At 52.1% G+C, this 15,681-nt stretch overlaps 1 protein-coding gene across 1 annotated transcript; it reads right to left on the reverse strand.

Annotated features, from left to right (window-relative positions):
- Positions 1 to 682: 682 nt before the first annotated feature.
- On the reverse strand, positions 683 to 8,898 carry TSGA10IP (testis specific 10 interacting protein; the record flags this gene model as incomplete). Its single annotated transcript, XM_079930457.1, has 8 exons — positions 683 to 764; positions 1,391 to 1,515; positions 1,727 to 1,826; positions 4,345 to 4,515; positions 6,641 to 6,788; positions 6,958 to 7,646; positions 7,748 to 7,881; positions 8,752 to 8,898. The coding sequence occupies 8 exons, from the start codon at positions 8,896 to 8,898 to the stop codon at positions 683 to 685; spliced, it is 1,596 nt and encodes a 531-aa protein (XP_079786583.1).
- Between the last annotated feature and the right edge of the window lie 6,783 nt (positions 8,899 to 15,681).

The following is a 15,681-nucleotide window of genomic DNA, read 5'->3' on the forward strand; positions in this document are numbered from 1 at the left end:
CAGCCTCCTCCCAATCCCTACAACTAGTACTGTCTGCAAACGCTGCCTTCCCCCGTTCCTTGGATCGGATTTTTTAACCTGCGCCCTGTGACTGCTACGGAGGTCGAGATGAACTTCTGCGTGTCTGAGTCCCCTGAAATTGAATGTAAAGTTTGGCACGTCCGTGTGTTTGAGGTTTTTTTTTTCCCCCTTGAGGAGAGGGGCTCTAACCTGAAGTTGCTTAAATGTAAAAGCTCAGACCACACAATCCCTCCTGACACCCCCGCCTCACAGTTGATCGTTCTGGCGGCCCGTTTGTTACACCGTGCGCCCCTTTAATGGTCCGCCCCCCTCCCCAACAGGACTGGGAGTTCCCAAAGGCGGAAGCCATTGTGTCCTATTCACTCTTGAATTCCAGCACCCAGCAGTTTTAGGGGTTGCAGCTCTCGCTCTTGGAGATGCCCCACTCAGTCCTCAGGGCAGAGGCAGAGCCGTGTGTGCTGGGAGGGGGCAGCCAGAACAGCCAGAGTTCCTCGTCCTGGGAACCAGCCAAGAGCGCTGCATACCCCACCTGCCACCACCTACTCCCAACCTGCAGCCTCTTTCCACTACCACCAGGAATCCCACAGTGTATATTCCACAAAGCATTTAATTTTTATCTCAGGGACTGGACTCTCGGTCTGGGCTTGGGGCGGAGTGCTTGTCAGGCTGGCTGCCAGTGGGTTCTTTCTTTGGGGGACTCTTGAGAAGAGTGCTCCATTCTCACTCCCACTGACCTGTGGCTCCTTAAAGATAAAGACACAGATAGAGGCCATTGGGCTGTGCAGCTCCCCACTCCCATAACCAAGGAGACCTGGGCTGTAGAAGGGGAAAGGCCATCATCACAGATGTTGTGGATTCAAATCTGGCTCCTATGCTGTGTGACCCTGAGCAAGTGACTTCCCCTCCTCAAGCCTCATAACCCCTGCTCTGCACCAAGTTGTTCTAAAGCATGAGGGTAGGTGGAGTGACCAGCGTGGCACCAGCCCACAGTGGGGGCTTGATGTGTGGCCACTCAGGTGGCTGCAGGTTCCCAGACAGGCTCTGCTGCTTATTCATTCCTGTGTCCTTGGGCAAGACCCTACCCCTGGGGTCCTTAGTTTCCTCATCGGAAGTGGGGAAAATAACCCTGGCCCCGCCTTCCTTGGGTGACATGGAGGACAGCGCCTGGGGAAGGCCCTGCTGACTGCGAAAGCTAGACAGAGTCCTCCAGGCCAGGGGGTGGACGGGGCAGGACTGAATTCACGGTAGATCCATGTGGCTGCTCAAGGAGTCCCCTCGGCCTTTCCCCAGGGCAGGGTGACAGGTGGATGAGGCCCTGCAGCGCAGAGTGCTGGTGACCATGCCCTTCCTCCCCACAGCTGGGCCTCACCTGGGTTTCCTGGGGGTGCCCTCCGTATCCCCCTTTCCTGCCTCAGCCAGCAGCCGCTCCTCGTCCAGTCCCAGTGCCGACAGCACCTGGGAGAAGCGCCGGGTCACAGTGAGCCGGGCATTGGCCTGAGGAGAGAGAAGCGGGGTTCCTCTCTCACCTGGGCTGCTGAGGACACAGTGAGCCTCTGCTTACCGAGGGGGTCCCAGGGCTTCCAGATGGGCAGCAGCCCAGGGGTCCCGCTAAGGGGGCCCACGCCCACCTCATCTCCCCACCCACTCGGCCAGTGAGAAGCTCTGGTCTTGGGGAGCCACATGCTTGCCCAGGTGCTAGCCTCACCTGCATGGCCTGCTGGAACAGGTAGGGCCGGGCCTGCACCCGCTGCTGGATACCTTGCAACTCTGCCTGGTACTCAGCAAAGCGCTGTCGCTCCTGGCGCCTGCAGGGAGACGGGCCTCTGGGCGGCTAACTGTGGACACGAGCCGGCCCCCTCCTGAGCCCACTTGTCCTCATTAAGAACTTTCGGTTTCTGTCCTCCTGCCCTTAGCTTTACAAAACCATTTGATTTCCATCCTTGCCCTGGATTTCTCCTGAGGTCAGTGGGGCGGGAATCATCTGTCCCATTTTACCCATGACACGCCTGAGGCTCAGGAGGGTCAAGGGACTTGTCCAAGGTTGCACAGCTGGGAAGTGAGGGACTGAGCGCTGAACCCAGGTCTGCAGGCGGTGCCAGGCTCGCCCCTCCTCCTAGCCATCACCAAGGGAGAGGGGCCAGCACTGACTTCTGAGCAACTGGACATCTGCATGCACAGCCCTCCCCTCTCTGCATCCACCCCTGCACCCTCTCACACTCTGCCTGTGAGGAGACGCTGTGACTGTTGGCTGTGACTTTGGGCAAAATCCCAGTCTGGGCTCTGGGTTCAGTTTTCTTCTCTGTGCTATAGCCCGAATGGGACAAGCTTGCCAGCATTCTCTGTGGATCTTATAAGCCGATAGTTTAGAAAATGGGACAGAGGAACTAAAGAAATGTACTGCAAATGAAAGAACACATCCCAGAAAGATCTAGGTTCCACTGGAGAAGCACAATCCCATTTACAAAAACCCAGTCTGTGCGCTTGTCGGAAATCTGTCTGCTCGCAAGCCGTGCATCCTGGCAGTGAGGGGCCCTCTGGCTACGCCACACACGGGACCGGGCATCCTTCTGAAGAGCACACGAGAGAGGCCGAAGGGCATGGTGGCAGCACCCACAGATAGAACGGGACAGGAGAGGCACACAAGACTCCAAAACTCATGCTGGGACTTCCGGCAAGTATGCTGAGCCCTGTGGAAAACACTGGCTTGCTGGGCCAGGCCCCTTGGCTATGTGCCAGAGAAGGAAACTTCCTCCGTTCGAGAAAAAGGTGGACTTGAAAACCATGGCCAGGAACAGAAGTCACTGCAAAGAGAAGTCTTCACTGTTCAAGAGGGGATTTTACAGCAGTTACAAGGAGTGGGGAGTGGGGGAAGCATGAGCTGCATTCAGTCTCGGTCTTGCCCGTGAGGTTGTGTACATTTTTCCTGCTTGGTTCTTGATGCTATTTCTGTTAGAATTGAGAGGAAGCCCATGTCTTGGAGCTCTAAGCGAGAAAGGAAGTGATGTCAGTGGATGTCAGCCCTGTCTCAGAATAAAAGTAAAGTACGGAGCTTCCCTACCACAGGGAGATATCTTTTGTGCCCACCCTCCCGGGAAGGGCAGAGTCTCCCATGAAGCTCAGAGCAAAGTTCATGTGCTGGAAGGGCTGAGACACCCCGTGGGAAATATCCTCTCCCAAGTCGAAAATGAAAGGAGTGCGTTTGGAACGCTCCTCTCACTGACATCTGCCACTGGAGTCTGGCCTTCCACTTCCTGCCATGTGAAGAAACAATGAACTTGAGGTCCGGCAGGGAGAAGGCATCTCCCCGATCACTGGCCAAGGATTCCTTTAAAGTACACGCGACCTCTCGAGTCTTGGTTTCCTCATCTGTAAAGTTGGGAGTGATGAGGCTGAGCCTCAAAGAGTAGGTGATCAGAGCCCCCCTGAGTCCTCAGGGGCCCCATCGCAGGGCAGGAACCCTGTAGTCTCTCAGCAGCGCCCAACTCACCTTGCCCTAGCGCTTCTCCGTGGATGAAAGGGCTGCCTGGGTGCCAGCTGCACCCCGTAGGTCCACAGTGTCAAGGGCATCGGTCATCATATTTACTTGAGTTATCTCCTTCCCTAGCTTGGGCTTTGGGGGGAAGATCCTGGTGCACTTTATCTGAAGATTGGGCATTTGAGCTCTCCGAGGCAGCATAGCAGGGCAGATGAATGGCTGCCTGGGTTGGAATCCCAGCTTTGCCCCTCTGTTGTGACCTTTGACAAATTATTTAAGCTCTTGAAGCCTGACTTTCCTCATCTGTAAAATTATGGGAGTGCTGATGATACCTACTTCACTCTCCTCTTATGAGTCTAAGAAAGATTTGCTTTTAAATATGAATTTGCTTTTTTATGATCAAAATATAGGAAGAAAATGAAACAGATGACTCTTCCCCTGACCACGAACAATGGCTGTTTCCAGGAGCCGGATCACAGGCACTATTCACATTCTCCATGAACTATTTCTGTAATATTTGAATTTTTATAGTAAGCACGCCTGGCATTTGAAATCAGAAAACAAGATTTGAAAGTGTGATAATGCAAGAAGAACATTTTAAACTTCAGCCTTCGACAGCTGCAGGAATTGTTATTATTAACAAGGTGATCCTGGCCCAGCCCCTTCTCCTCCCAGGCCTCAGTGTCTTCATCTGTAAAGCGGCCCGACCTGCCCACCTGGTGGGGAGGCTGGCCCTGGAAGCTCAGCCCGTGGGAAGGTGAGGGCAGGTTCCCCTTGGTCCTTTGGTCTGACACCCAGCACCGCCTCCCTGCCCTCTCCCCTCCAGGCCCCCCGCAGCTCCGGCCTACCTTAGCTCCTCCAGCTTGCGCTGGGCGGCCCCCGGCCCCCGGCTCCCTCTGGGTATGTAGGCTGCCAGGCACTGAGCCAGCCGCTGCTGTAGCCGCTGCTCCCGGGCCCGCCGCAGCTCGGCCTGCTGCCGCTTCTCCTGCTGCTGCTGCTCCCAGGCCTGCAGCCGGTTTCTTGGGTGGGGAGAGGAAAGGAAGAGGGGTGGGAGAAGTCTGCAGGGAACCAGGAGCCTCATGGAGGGCCAGGGGCAGGTAGGGGCGTATGGGGGCCTGGAGGGAGGGACTGCTGCAGCCCAGAGATCCAGGGGCCTGGGGAATGGGGTTTGTTGTGGAAGTTGGACAGGATGCAGGCTGACTCTGGGGGCTCAGCCCTCAGGCCTAGCTCAAGGTCTTTCCCTACGCTTCCTGGAAGCTTCCTGCCTACTCCAGCCAGGGATGTACCCCAACTCGGACAGTCCTTAGCCTTGTGGAGCTCAGCACACACACCCATGACCTCACCTGTATCGCCAACTTCCCCTTGCAAAGCAGCTCTCCTTGAGGGGAGGGCCCAGATCTTTTCTTCTCTCTGACCCCTATATCTGGTAGGAGCTAGGGTAATGCCTACGGGTTTGAGGGACAGACGGATGAATGGATGGGAAAAAGAAACAAATGGTGATCAGTGGGTGGATGAAAGGATGAAAGGATGGATGGATGGTGTGGACGGTTGAATAGACAGCACCTAGATCCACCTGGAACATTCTTCCCCCAGATGTGATGGTCAGTTCCTCTGGTCAATCAGGTCTTTGCTCAAAGGTCAGAGAAAATGAGACCTCAGCACCCCATCTACCTCCCAGGGACTTGCTATCTCTAGCTATACATTCTGTTCATTTCTTTATCAATTATCCTCCTTCCCAAGTAGAATGTGAGCCTCATGAGAGCAGGATCCTTTGTCTGTCCTCTGCACCACCAATGTATCCCCAGCACCTAGCACAGTGCCTGACACAGACAGAAACTCAGTATTGATGAGTTCATGCACAGCTGAATCATGGTCAGATAGAAAGATGGACAGATAGGCAGACATACACTCAGCACATGTTTATTGAGCACCAACTATGTGCCAGGTCCTTTTAGGGTGCCAGACGGGGGCTGTGATCAAAAAGATCTGGCACCAGGACTTCCCTGGTGGTCCAGTGATAAAGAATCTGCCTTCCAATGCAGGGGACGCGGGTTAGATCCCTGGTTGGGGAACTAAGATCCCACATGCTGCGGGGCAACTAAGCCCGCGTGCCACAACTACTGAGCCCAGGCGCCTCAACTAGAGAGCCTGCGTGCCACAAACTACAGAGCCCACACTCTCTGGAGCCAGCACGCCACAGCTAGAGAGAGAAAACCCTCACACCACAACTAGAGAGCAGCCCACGCGCCACAACAGAAGATCCCACATGCCGCAACTGAGACCCAATGCAGCCAAAAACATAATAAATAAATAAAATAAATATTAAAAAAAAAAAGAGCTGACACTGTCCGTGGAGGAGCCCTCAATCTGTACAAAGGGATGGACAGACAGCCCAACACCTTACCAAGGAATCTGGGCTTTGTCCTAAGGGCACTGGGAAGCATGGAAAGGTCTCAAGGAAGGATAACAGGATAAGACTTGAAGGGTGCTATCAGGATGCTGAATGGGTTCTCACCTACCACTTCTAACTTGTCACCAAGGCCCACTGTCACCAAGGCCCACTCCAAATATCTTTTAAATAAATCCCCCTCTCTTTACTCACATGGCCACCCGGTCCAAGCCCTCATCAACCCTCACCTAGACACTGTCAACAGCCCCCATCTGTCTTCCTCTCTGCTCCCACTGTCTCTCGTTCAAGCCCTAAGTATAGTAATGATCTAACTCTTCTGCCATTGTCGCTGTTTTGCCCATCTGTCTCCTTTTCCAGCCGACCTTGAGCTTCTTAGGGCTGAAACCAAGTCTTTTTACCTTTATATCCTGAGGACCCATGAGCAGATACCTGATATATGTTGCATTAATCACTTAGCTAATAAATTAATGAATGGATAGAAGATGGGAAGTGAATGAAAACTGGCTTGTGTCAATAAACAGTTGGCCAAGCAGACAGATGTATGCATGGATGGTGGATGGATGGATGGATGGATGGTGGATGGTGGATGGATGGACAGATGGTTGGATGATCAGAAAGACTGGTGAATGGATAAATAAAGGAATGAATGAGAGGATGAATGACTGTCTCCTGAAGAACTAGCTCCTTCTCTAGTCCCTGTGTTTTGCTCCCACCCTTCTTCGTCTCCACCTCACCTGGTGGCCTCCTGTCGTTTGTGGAAGGTGCGGTTAGGGAAGTGTGCAAACAGGCAAGTCTCATCAGCTCCCAAGGCATGGGCCTTCCTGTTCCAGCGGGAGGCCTGAACAGCAGCCCGCGATGGCTCCCAGGGCAGCTTTTCGGGATCTGTGCACAGAGGGACAAATCAGGCACTGCCGTCTCTCCTGGCCCCTTGGGCAATCCCTCCCCGCACCTGGAGCGCAGCCCAGCCCAGCCCAGCCAGGTGGCTGGCTCCAGCCCCTCTCCGCACTGTGCGGCTTCGTGGGGGAACCCGGGCCTTGAGTCCCACGCTCACCACAGTCCAAGTCCTGCTGCAGCTGCCTCTGCAGCTTCTCCAGGTTCCTCGGCCCCTCCAGCTCCCTGGCCCTTGGCCTCCTCCTCTGTGGTCCTCGGAGGTTGTTGGAGCCAGAGCCACTCCCCTGGCTCCGCAGTTCACTCTCGTCCCAGGCCTCCTCGCCAGAATTCCGCCCCTTTCTTGGAGAACTAGCCCTCCTTCTCTGGGGGACCCTGTGCTCCCCCTCCTCGGCCTCGTCTGTGGCCTCTGCAAATGGCTCCTCCTCCAAGATCGACCCCCTTCTGGGGAGCTGGGGCGGTTCCCCGGGGCTCAGAGCCCTCTCGGCCACCTCAGCGCCCAGGCCTTCTGGCTCGGCCTCCGTCCCCGATCCTGAGCTCTTCCCAGGCAGCTCCGGCTCTTGGCCCCCCGCTTTGCCAGGAGGGATGGGAATGCATCTACAGGCCCTGAGCTGCTGTCTCCTCTCCGGATCTGGCGCCTCTGTCTTCCAGCAGGAGCCACGGGCCTCTGGGTTGTTGGCCGTGGACTTGCGCCTGGACTTGTGCCGATGGACCGCTGGGGGCAAGGGCAGGGCTTGGTGGCCAGGGGCCGAGGCGGAGCCCGGCTGAAGCGGAGCCCGGCCATCTGTGGTGAAGCTCTCCCAGACCCACTGGAAGGGGAAGGAGGGTTTCCGAGGAGGAGAGGGGACCAGACTGAGGAGGGAGAGGGCAAGGGGCAGGGGTCAGGGTCTGTGCGCTGGCCCCAACTGGGGCCTGGCACCCAGCAGCCCCCCGGCCCCTCCGCAGCTGCTTACTCCTCAGCCTCAGCAGAGCCTTGCCCCTTCTTGTTCCGGTCCCTGGGCCTCCGGTCCTTCTTTGCCATCTGCCCTGCGCTCACAGACCTCTGCTGCTGGCCCTGAATTACACCATCACTGCTCCCAAGACTCCCCTGGGCAAAGACAGGAGAGGAGGCCCAGCTCTGAGTAGCTCCCCCAGGGGACCCTCCTGTTCTTTTGTTTGTTTGTTTTATGGCTGTGCCACACGGCATGTGGGATCTTAGTTCCCTGACCAGGGATCGAACCTGGTCGATCAGTGGAAGCTCGGAGTCTTAACCACTGGACCGCCAGGGAAGTCCCAGGACCATTCTTTTCTGTCAGGCTGGCCCCTCTGGGCCCTTGTTACCACTGAAACTGACTGATCATGACCTGAATTATTAATATTAAAATAGCAACAACTGCTATTTACTGAGCATCTACGGGGTGCTCAGGACTTTCAAGTATTAACTCGTTTAACCTTCCCAAGGATCCATGAGGTAGATATTCGCTATCACCCCTGTCATGCAGATGAGAACACTGGGGCTCAGAGAGGTGAAATCACTTGGCTAAGGTCACACAGCCGGTAAGTGGAGCCAGGACCTGAGTGTGTTGAGTCTGTCTCCAGAGCCCAGATTTGTCACCATTGCACTGTACTGCCTCTGGGCTCCGGATAGCTCTTCTGAATGCCCCACAGGGCCCTGGACTTACTAAGCCAAAGTGGGAAAAACGCATTGTCTTTCCCGAAATCCTGATCCTCCCGCAGTGTTGCAGAAGTTGCTCCATCAGAAGCCTGGGAGTCATCCCTGGGCATCATCCTTTTCTTCATCCGACATCCTGCAGGCCTCCCTGTAGTCCCTGCCCGCCTGGGGCCTCCCTGACTCTCACCTGGGCCTCAGCTCCAGTCTCGTGGCTTCTCAAGGGCTTCCCTCAGCCCTAGCCTCCCCACCCCAGAGAGCCAACCTGCCTCTGGGCCGTTGGCTATCCCCCCAAGGAGCCCCCCTCACCTGCTCAGCTTGGGGGATGCTTGAGAGAAGCTTGAGCAGACATGGGACCGTCCCTGGAGCCTGCTGTGGTGTGTCTTGCCCTGGTCTCCCCGATGCGGTCCTTACCAACTGTTGGTGGGCGTTTAGCATGTTGGTGTCTTGTCCCATCCCCCGCCCCGCCCCACATCTGCCAACCTTGGAACTCCCTGTCCGACCGTCTCTATGGCAACCAGTCCTCAGCCAGTCTCAAGGGCTCTGGCAAAAGCAGGCCAGGAAAGGTATATATATAAGTCCTACTTCCTTCCGGAGGGGAGAGTTGGGCAGGATGCTGAGAAAGAGTCCAGGCCTGGGAGTCCAGAGATCCAGGGCCAAGGCCTGCCTCTGCTCCTGAGTCTGCAGGACTCCCCGTTGACCGAGTACAATTCCCCCCTGCCCTTGCTCAGCCTGTGTTTCACCATCTATTTATCAAAGGGGTCTCAGGACTCTCCATCTCAAAGGGTCCTCACACCCTACGAAGATGGCAGACGGCGCCTGCCGTGTCCCTCTCCCTCTGCCTGCCTCCTTGCTGCCCCTCAGCCCCTGCTGAGGCCATGTAAGGGGCAAACTGAACCCTCGCAACAAGATCTTGTTCAAACCACTTACCCTCCGAGGCCCTGACAGGACAGGAAAGGCCAGGAAGTTGAATACCACGTCCAGGAACAAGGCAGCAGGCAAACCAGAGCACTGAGGAGGCTCTGGAGGAAGAACATGCAGCTCTCATTCCAAAGTTCTAAGCATCGCCAAAAAGCCTTGACACGGTAAATCCCCGTGAGATGCCGGGAGCTGACCACTGTGACCAGCAGTATAGGGACCTGGTGCCGAGCTGAGGCCCTGGAGATGGAGTAGCGTGGCTTAGCCTCTCACCGGTCTGTGACCTTGGGCAAGTCACTTCTCCCCTCTGCCAAACTGGAATCAGAGGCCCATCCCGTAGGTTTGTTGCAAGGATTCGATGAAATCACAAAGGCAACACACTCGGTAAATGTTGGTTAAAACTGCTAAAAATCACTGATGACTATTGGTAGGCAGCAGAGTACGATGGTCAGGAGTACAGAGGAAAGGGACTTCCCCACGGTCCAGTGGTTAGGACTCCGCACTTCCACCGCAGGGGCACGGGTTTGACCCCTGCTGGGGGAACTAAGATCCCGCAAGCTGCAGAGCATGGCCAAAAAAAACCCCAAAAAACAGAGGAAGCACGGGGGTTGAGATCCCAGCCCCTCCACGTGTCACGTACCTTCTCTGTTTCCTCATGGGCAACGTGGGGCTGGTTATAACAGTGTCTACCTTCTAGGGCTGTGGCAAGGATTAAATCAGTTAATATATACACACATGCATCATGGAACATTTCCACAGCTCGTCACAACAGCCAGGTGAGAGTTGTTATTAATCAGTCAACAGTGCGGCCCCGGTGAGACTGCTCGTGGAAGTAAATCCCAGCAGATGCCCTACGGGTGTGTTTTGCTCAGAGCTTTGTTGCTGTGGACCCCTGTCTGCTTGCAGACTCCATCCCAGTAGCACCTCTGCAATGAGCACATTTCACTGAACAACCTAAGTAACGCTCCAGGGAAAGATCTTTTCCATTCAAAATAGGTCAACTCTGCTCTTTCTGGTGGGCCGCCAGCCCCGCGCATCCACCTCCTCTGCTGAATGTCACCCGTGGGACCCCAGGGGAAGGGCAAGTGTGTGGGCTGCTCCATTTTCAGAGAGCAAGTCCCCTCCAGACCCCCATCGAATTGATTTTTTGGACAAACTCTGGGCTACTTCCTTCCTTGGCAGAGGACGGGTCTGGGCTCCTCAGGTAAATATTTTCACGAGGTGTCTACAGACCTTTCCAGCCACACTCACTCCTCAAGTGAGCTCCTCCAGTCTGCTGGCCTTAAAAGACATCTATCACCTTCCAGGTCTGCCCGAGTTTACATATCTCAGGACTGACCTCTCCCGCAAAGTCCAGACTCGTATCCAATGGCCCATTCGACAACTCCACTTGGATGATGAATAAGCATATTAGTTAATTTGACATGTTGAAATTCAGACTTTCCATCTGCCCCATCTCAGTCAAGGCCACATCCATCCTTCCTGCTGCTCACGCCAAAATTCTGGTGTCATTGTGGACTCCTCTCTTTCCTTCACACTCCACACCCCACACCCCAAGCACTAGCAAACCCTGCTGGTGCCGCCTTCAGAATACACACAGAATCCAGCCACTTCTCCCCTCCACCACCATTAGCACGCTCCCCCAAGCCCCCACCCCTTCTCATCCGGATCACTGCAGTAGCCCCTGCGCCCAGCTTCTGCTCTTGCCCCAAGTCTGTTCTCTACTCAGCAGCCAGAGTGATCCTGTTAAGACTGGAGCCTGTCCTGCCTTTGTTTAAAACCCTCCAATGGATTCCCACCCCCTCTCTTTTTGGCTGCGCCGCACATCTTGCGGGATCTTAGTTCAACCAGGGATGGAACCCAGGCCCCCTGCAGTGGAAAAGCCGACTCCCAACCACTGGACTGCCAAGGAATTCCCGGGATCCCATCTCTTGAGGAGTAAAAGAAGAAGTCCTTACCATGGCCTACTAGGTCCTGTGTGATCCATCTGCCCCATCTACCTGCAGGTCCCACCACAAGCACCTGCTTCGGAACACGGGAGCCGTTGCACTGTTGACTTATGCTTGGCCTTCGATGCCAAAACAGACCTGAAACCATGGACCTTTTTAATGTCTTGTGATTTTGCATGTGTGTGTGTGTAATTTCTCAACAAAAGTGACATCATACTTCTTTTGCTTAATAGTATATTATGCTTATCTTTCCATGTCAGTACATGCAGAGCTACCTCAGCCTTCACACTGGTTGTCACCATATGTCTGACATGATGTACTAAACTCATCTCCTCCTGTCAGACACGCACACAGCTTCTGCTAGCTTCCCTGGGACAGACATTGCAGCAGTGACATCCTTGGAAATGCGCCTTTGCACGTGAGGTATTTCTGCAAGATAAGTTCCTTTAAGCAAACTTGCTGGCTGTCAGCAATTTAATTTTGATAACGCTTAATCACTGTCCCCAAATGCTCAATCAATATAGATTTCAATCCACAGTGTTTACACTCTCGCCAGCAAAACATAGTATAATTTAAAGAAATCTTTGCTGTGCTCACTTCAGCAGCACATATACTAAAATTGGAACGACACAGAGAAGATCAGCGTGGACCCTGTACAAGGATGACATGGAAATTTGTGAAGCGTTCCATATTAAAAAAAAAATCTTTGTTAATCTCATAGGTGAAAAAATACGAACTCGTTGCTATAACTTGCATTCCCTTCATTATTTGTGAGATTCGTATATTTTCCTATCTTTATGGGCCATTTGTGCTTCCTCTGTGAATTCCCTGTTCGCGTCCTTTGCACATTTCTCTTCTGGTCCTCGGGCACAGGGCGCTGAGTTGATTATGTTCCTTATTTCACAGTGTATGAGAATCACCAATGGATACAAGGTCAATCTCTTGTTTTGGTTTAGCATTTTTTTCTCCTTTATCTTTGCTCTTCATTCCCATCTCACTTAAATAGGAATGGCTCTGTGAAGTATCTAATATCATGTTTATGCATTGGTGGTTTTAGTTTATATAAATGTATTATGCTGTCGACCTCATTTTTGTTCCTTACTCTTCTCTCTGAACGCCACGTTTTGAGAAGCTGTCTGTTGTTTCTGACTGTTGCCTAAAGTTCTGTAGTTTGCTTCCATTACGCTTTACTATGCATTCCCCTGAGGTTGGATGCCAACGTTGCCCCCAACTTCTGTTTCCACACAGGACACTGCAGTCAACGTCCTCGTATACGCCTCTTTGTACATCTGCACGAGAATTTCTGGGGCTTATTTACCAAGGATTGAGAGTGTGGGATCTTGAAACAAATGTATATCTCTTTTTAGATTGCTTGAAAAAGAAGTTGTACCAGTTTATATGCCTGCAAAAGTGATAAGGAGTTCTGTCGGTCCACACCCTCACCAAACATCAGTATTCACCTGATGAATTTTTACTCACCTGATGGTTATAAAAGGGTATCTCCCTGGGATAAACCATAATGGAAAAGAATACAAGAAAGAATGTATATATGGGACTTCCCTGGTGGTCTAGTGGTTAAGAATCTGCCTTCCAATGCAGGGGATGCGGGTTCAATCCCTGGTGGGGGAACTAAGATCTCACGTGCCATGGGACAACTGAGCCTGTGTGCCACAACTAGAGAGAAGCCCATGCGCCCTAACAACAGATCCTGCATGCTGCAACGAAGATTCCGTGTGCCACAACCAGGACCGATGCAGCCAAATAAATAAATAAATATTTTTTTAAAGTATATATGTGTATAACTGTGTCACTTTGCTGTACAGCAGAAATTAACACAACATTGTAAATCAACTACACTTCAATAAAAAAATAAATTTTAGGGACTTCCCTGGAGATCCAGTGACTAAGATTCCGTGCTCCCGATGCAGGGGGCACGGCGTCGATCCCTGGTCAGGGAACTAAGATTCCACATGCCACGCGGTGCGGCCAAAAGAAAAATACATATATGTATATATAAAATGAATGAAAAAAAAGGTATCTCATTGTAATTTTAACTGAATTGTGCTGATTACTTCTTTGACCCCATCTTCATTAATTTTTTGCCTTTGGGCCAGTTCAGTTCAGTTCAGTTCAGGGGTACTTGTTTCTGCTCATGGCCATTTCTCTATTGTGTTTCTTGGCTTTTTCTTATTAACTTGCAGGAGTTCTTCATTCACTAGGTTGCAACCAGCTATCTATCAACATTATCTCTGATGGCCTTTGTGGAGCAGAAATACTTAATTGTTTTGTTTGTTTGTTTTTGTTGTTGTTGTTTTTGCGGTACTCGGGCCTCTCACTGCTGTGTCCTCTCCCGTTGCGGAGCACAGGCTCCGGACGCGCAGGCTCAGCAGCCATGGCTCACGGGCCCAGCCACTCCGCGGCATGTGGGATCTTCCCGGACCGGGGCACGAACCTGCGTCCCCTGCATCGGCAGGCGGACTGTCAACCACTGCGCCACCAGGGGAGCCCGAAATACTTAATTTTGATGTGCTCAGATCCATAAATGTTTTGAATGAGGGTTTGCATTCTGGATGTCTTAAGAAGTCCTTTCCCTACCCCTAGGTGGGGCATTCTTCTCTATTTTATGCTATTAGATCATAATTTAACATCTGTGTTCAGAGTGAAATGCTCTACACTTTTCCTTTTCTGATACTGTTCTTTTCTGGTTTGGGAGTCACCTGAGGAAGTGGGCAGCCTTTTCTCATTCTCTGTTTTCTGGAACAACTGGTATAAGATAAGGACCATCTCTCTGTTCCTTGAAAGTCTGGTGGGCTCCACTGGGACCCTTTGGCGCTGGAGTCTTAGATTATAATCTTCTTTACTGGTTATTGATCTATTGAAGTTTTTGATAGTTTTGTACCAATTTTGGCGTTTCACACTTTTCTGAAAAGGCCTTCACTTTGATTAAGTTTTTATTTTGGGTGACATACAATTATTTGTAACATTCTTTTTTTTTAAATTGGAGTATAGCTGTTTTACACTGCTGTGTCAGTTTCTGTAATATTCTTTGATATTATGGCATTTTAAATTCTCTGGGGGCTCGGAAGTCGGGTCATGTGGCCCAGTGGCCACGGGAAGGTCCTGGGATTGGTCCTAAGCATGATGGAAAGTGTGTGAGGATGTTAGAAGACCCATTTTGTCACGCGAAACCCCCGGTCTACTTGAAGATTATAAAGGGTTGGGAGGGTGGATTCTGGAAGGAGAATTTTGTGATGAGATTGATTTAGAAAGGGAGTCCCAACACTCCCCTCAGGGACTAGGGCTGGGGTCTGCCTTCTAATCCCAAATCTGGGGAGAGGTGTTTCAAGAAAGCTGCCTGGAGAGCTTGAGATGGGCTGCCTGAAGTCGTGGCAGCCCAGTGGATCAAGGGTACAGGAGACTTCCAGAAAGGCTGCGGAGCCACGGTGGGAACTGGCCAGCACTGTGGAGAAACATGGCACAGAAAGTCACGACTTCATCTGAGGGCATAGAGACAAGTTTCCTTTGGAATTTTAGAGGGACATTGGGAGACAAATTATCCTTTATTATATCCCGCGCATCTTGTATTGTCACAGTAGCCTCACAGTAGAAGATTTTGAGGGGAGGAAGTGATGGGGGCTGATTCAGGGCCTTTTTTTTTTTTTTTTAAGATTTTTTTTGATGTGGACCATTTTTTTTAAAGTCTTTATTGAATTTGTTACAATATTGCTTCTGTTTTATGGGGGGGGGTTGTTTGTTTGTTTTTGGCTGCGAGGCATGTGGGATCTTAGCTCCCTGACCAGGGATCGAACCCACACCCCCTGCATTGGAAGGCAAAGCCTTAACCACTGAACCACCAGGGAAGTCCCTGATTTAGGTGGTTGTTGTTTTGTTTTGTTTCTTTGAGGCAAGGAGTAGTGACTTTATTCACAACACCGGCAGACTGAGAAGATGACGGGCTAGTGTGCTCAGAAAACCATCTTATCGGGGTCTGAATGCCAGTTTCTTTTATAGAACAGAGATGGGGAGCAAGTGAGGAAGTAAAGTAAAAAGGCTATTAGCTTTGCGTGGCTTGGCCAGCATCGGGGAGGGGACGTGTTAATTTCTTCTTTTCTGCAGCCATTCACAGGTGGACAGTGGGCAGCATGGACGAATATCCCTCCCTCCTGGGGCCTCGATCTGTACACTGTGTAACTTTCTTTCCACAAGTGGAGACATCTGAGTTGTTCCCCCGATGAGAAAGACTGCCTGTGTCCAGCATCATCTACGAAACTTCATCAGAGATTCCACGAAGCCCCTACTGTGTCCCAGCCCCTGTCAGGGTCTGGTACAACCAAAGTGCTCAATAAATATTTGTTGGGTGAATGAACTAAAT

Source organism: Stenella coeruleoalba (genome assembly GCF_951394435.1).
Source record: "Stenella coeruleoalba genome assembly, chromosome: 8".
Classification (NCBI taxonomy): domain Eukaryota; kingdom Metazoa; phylum Chordata; class Mammalia; order Artiodactyla; family Delphinidae; genus Stenella; species Stenella coeruleoalba.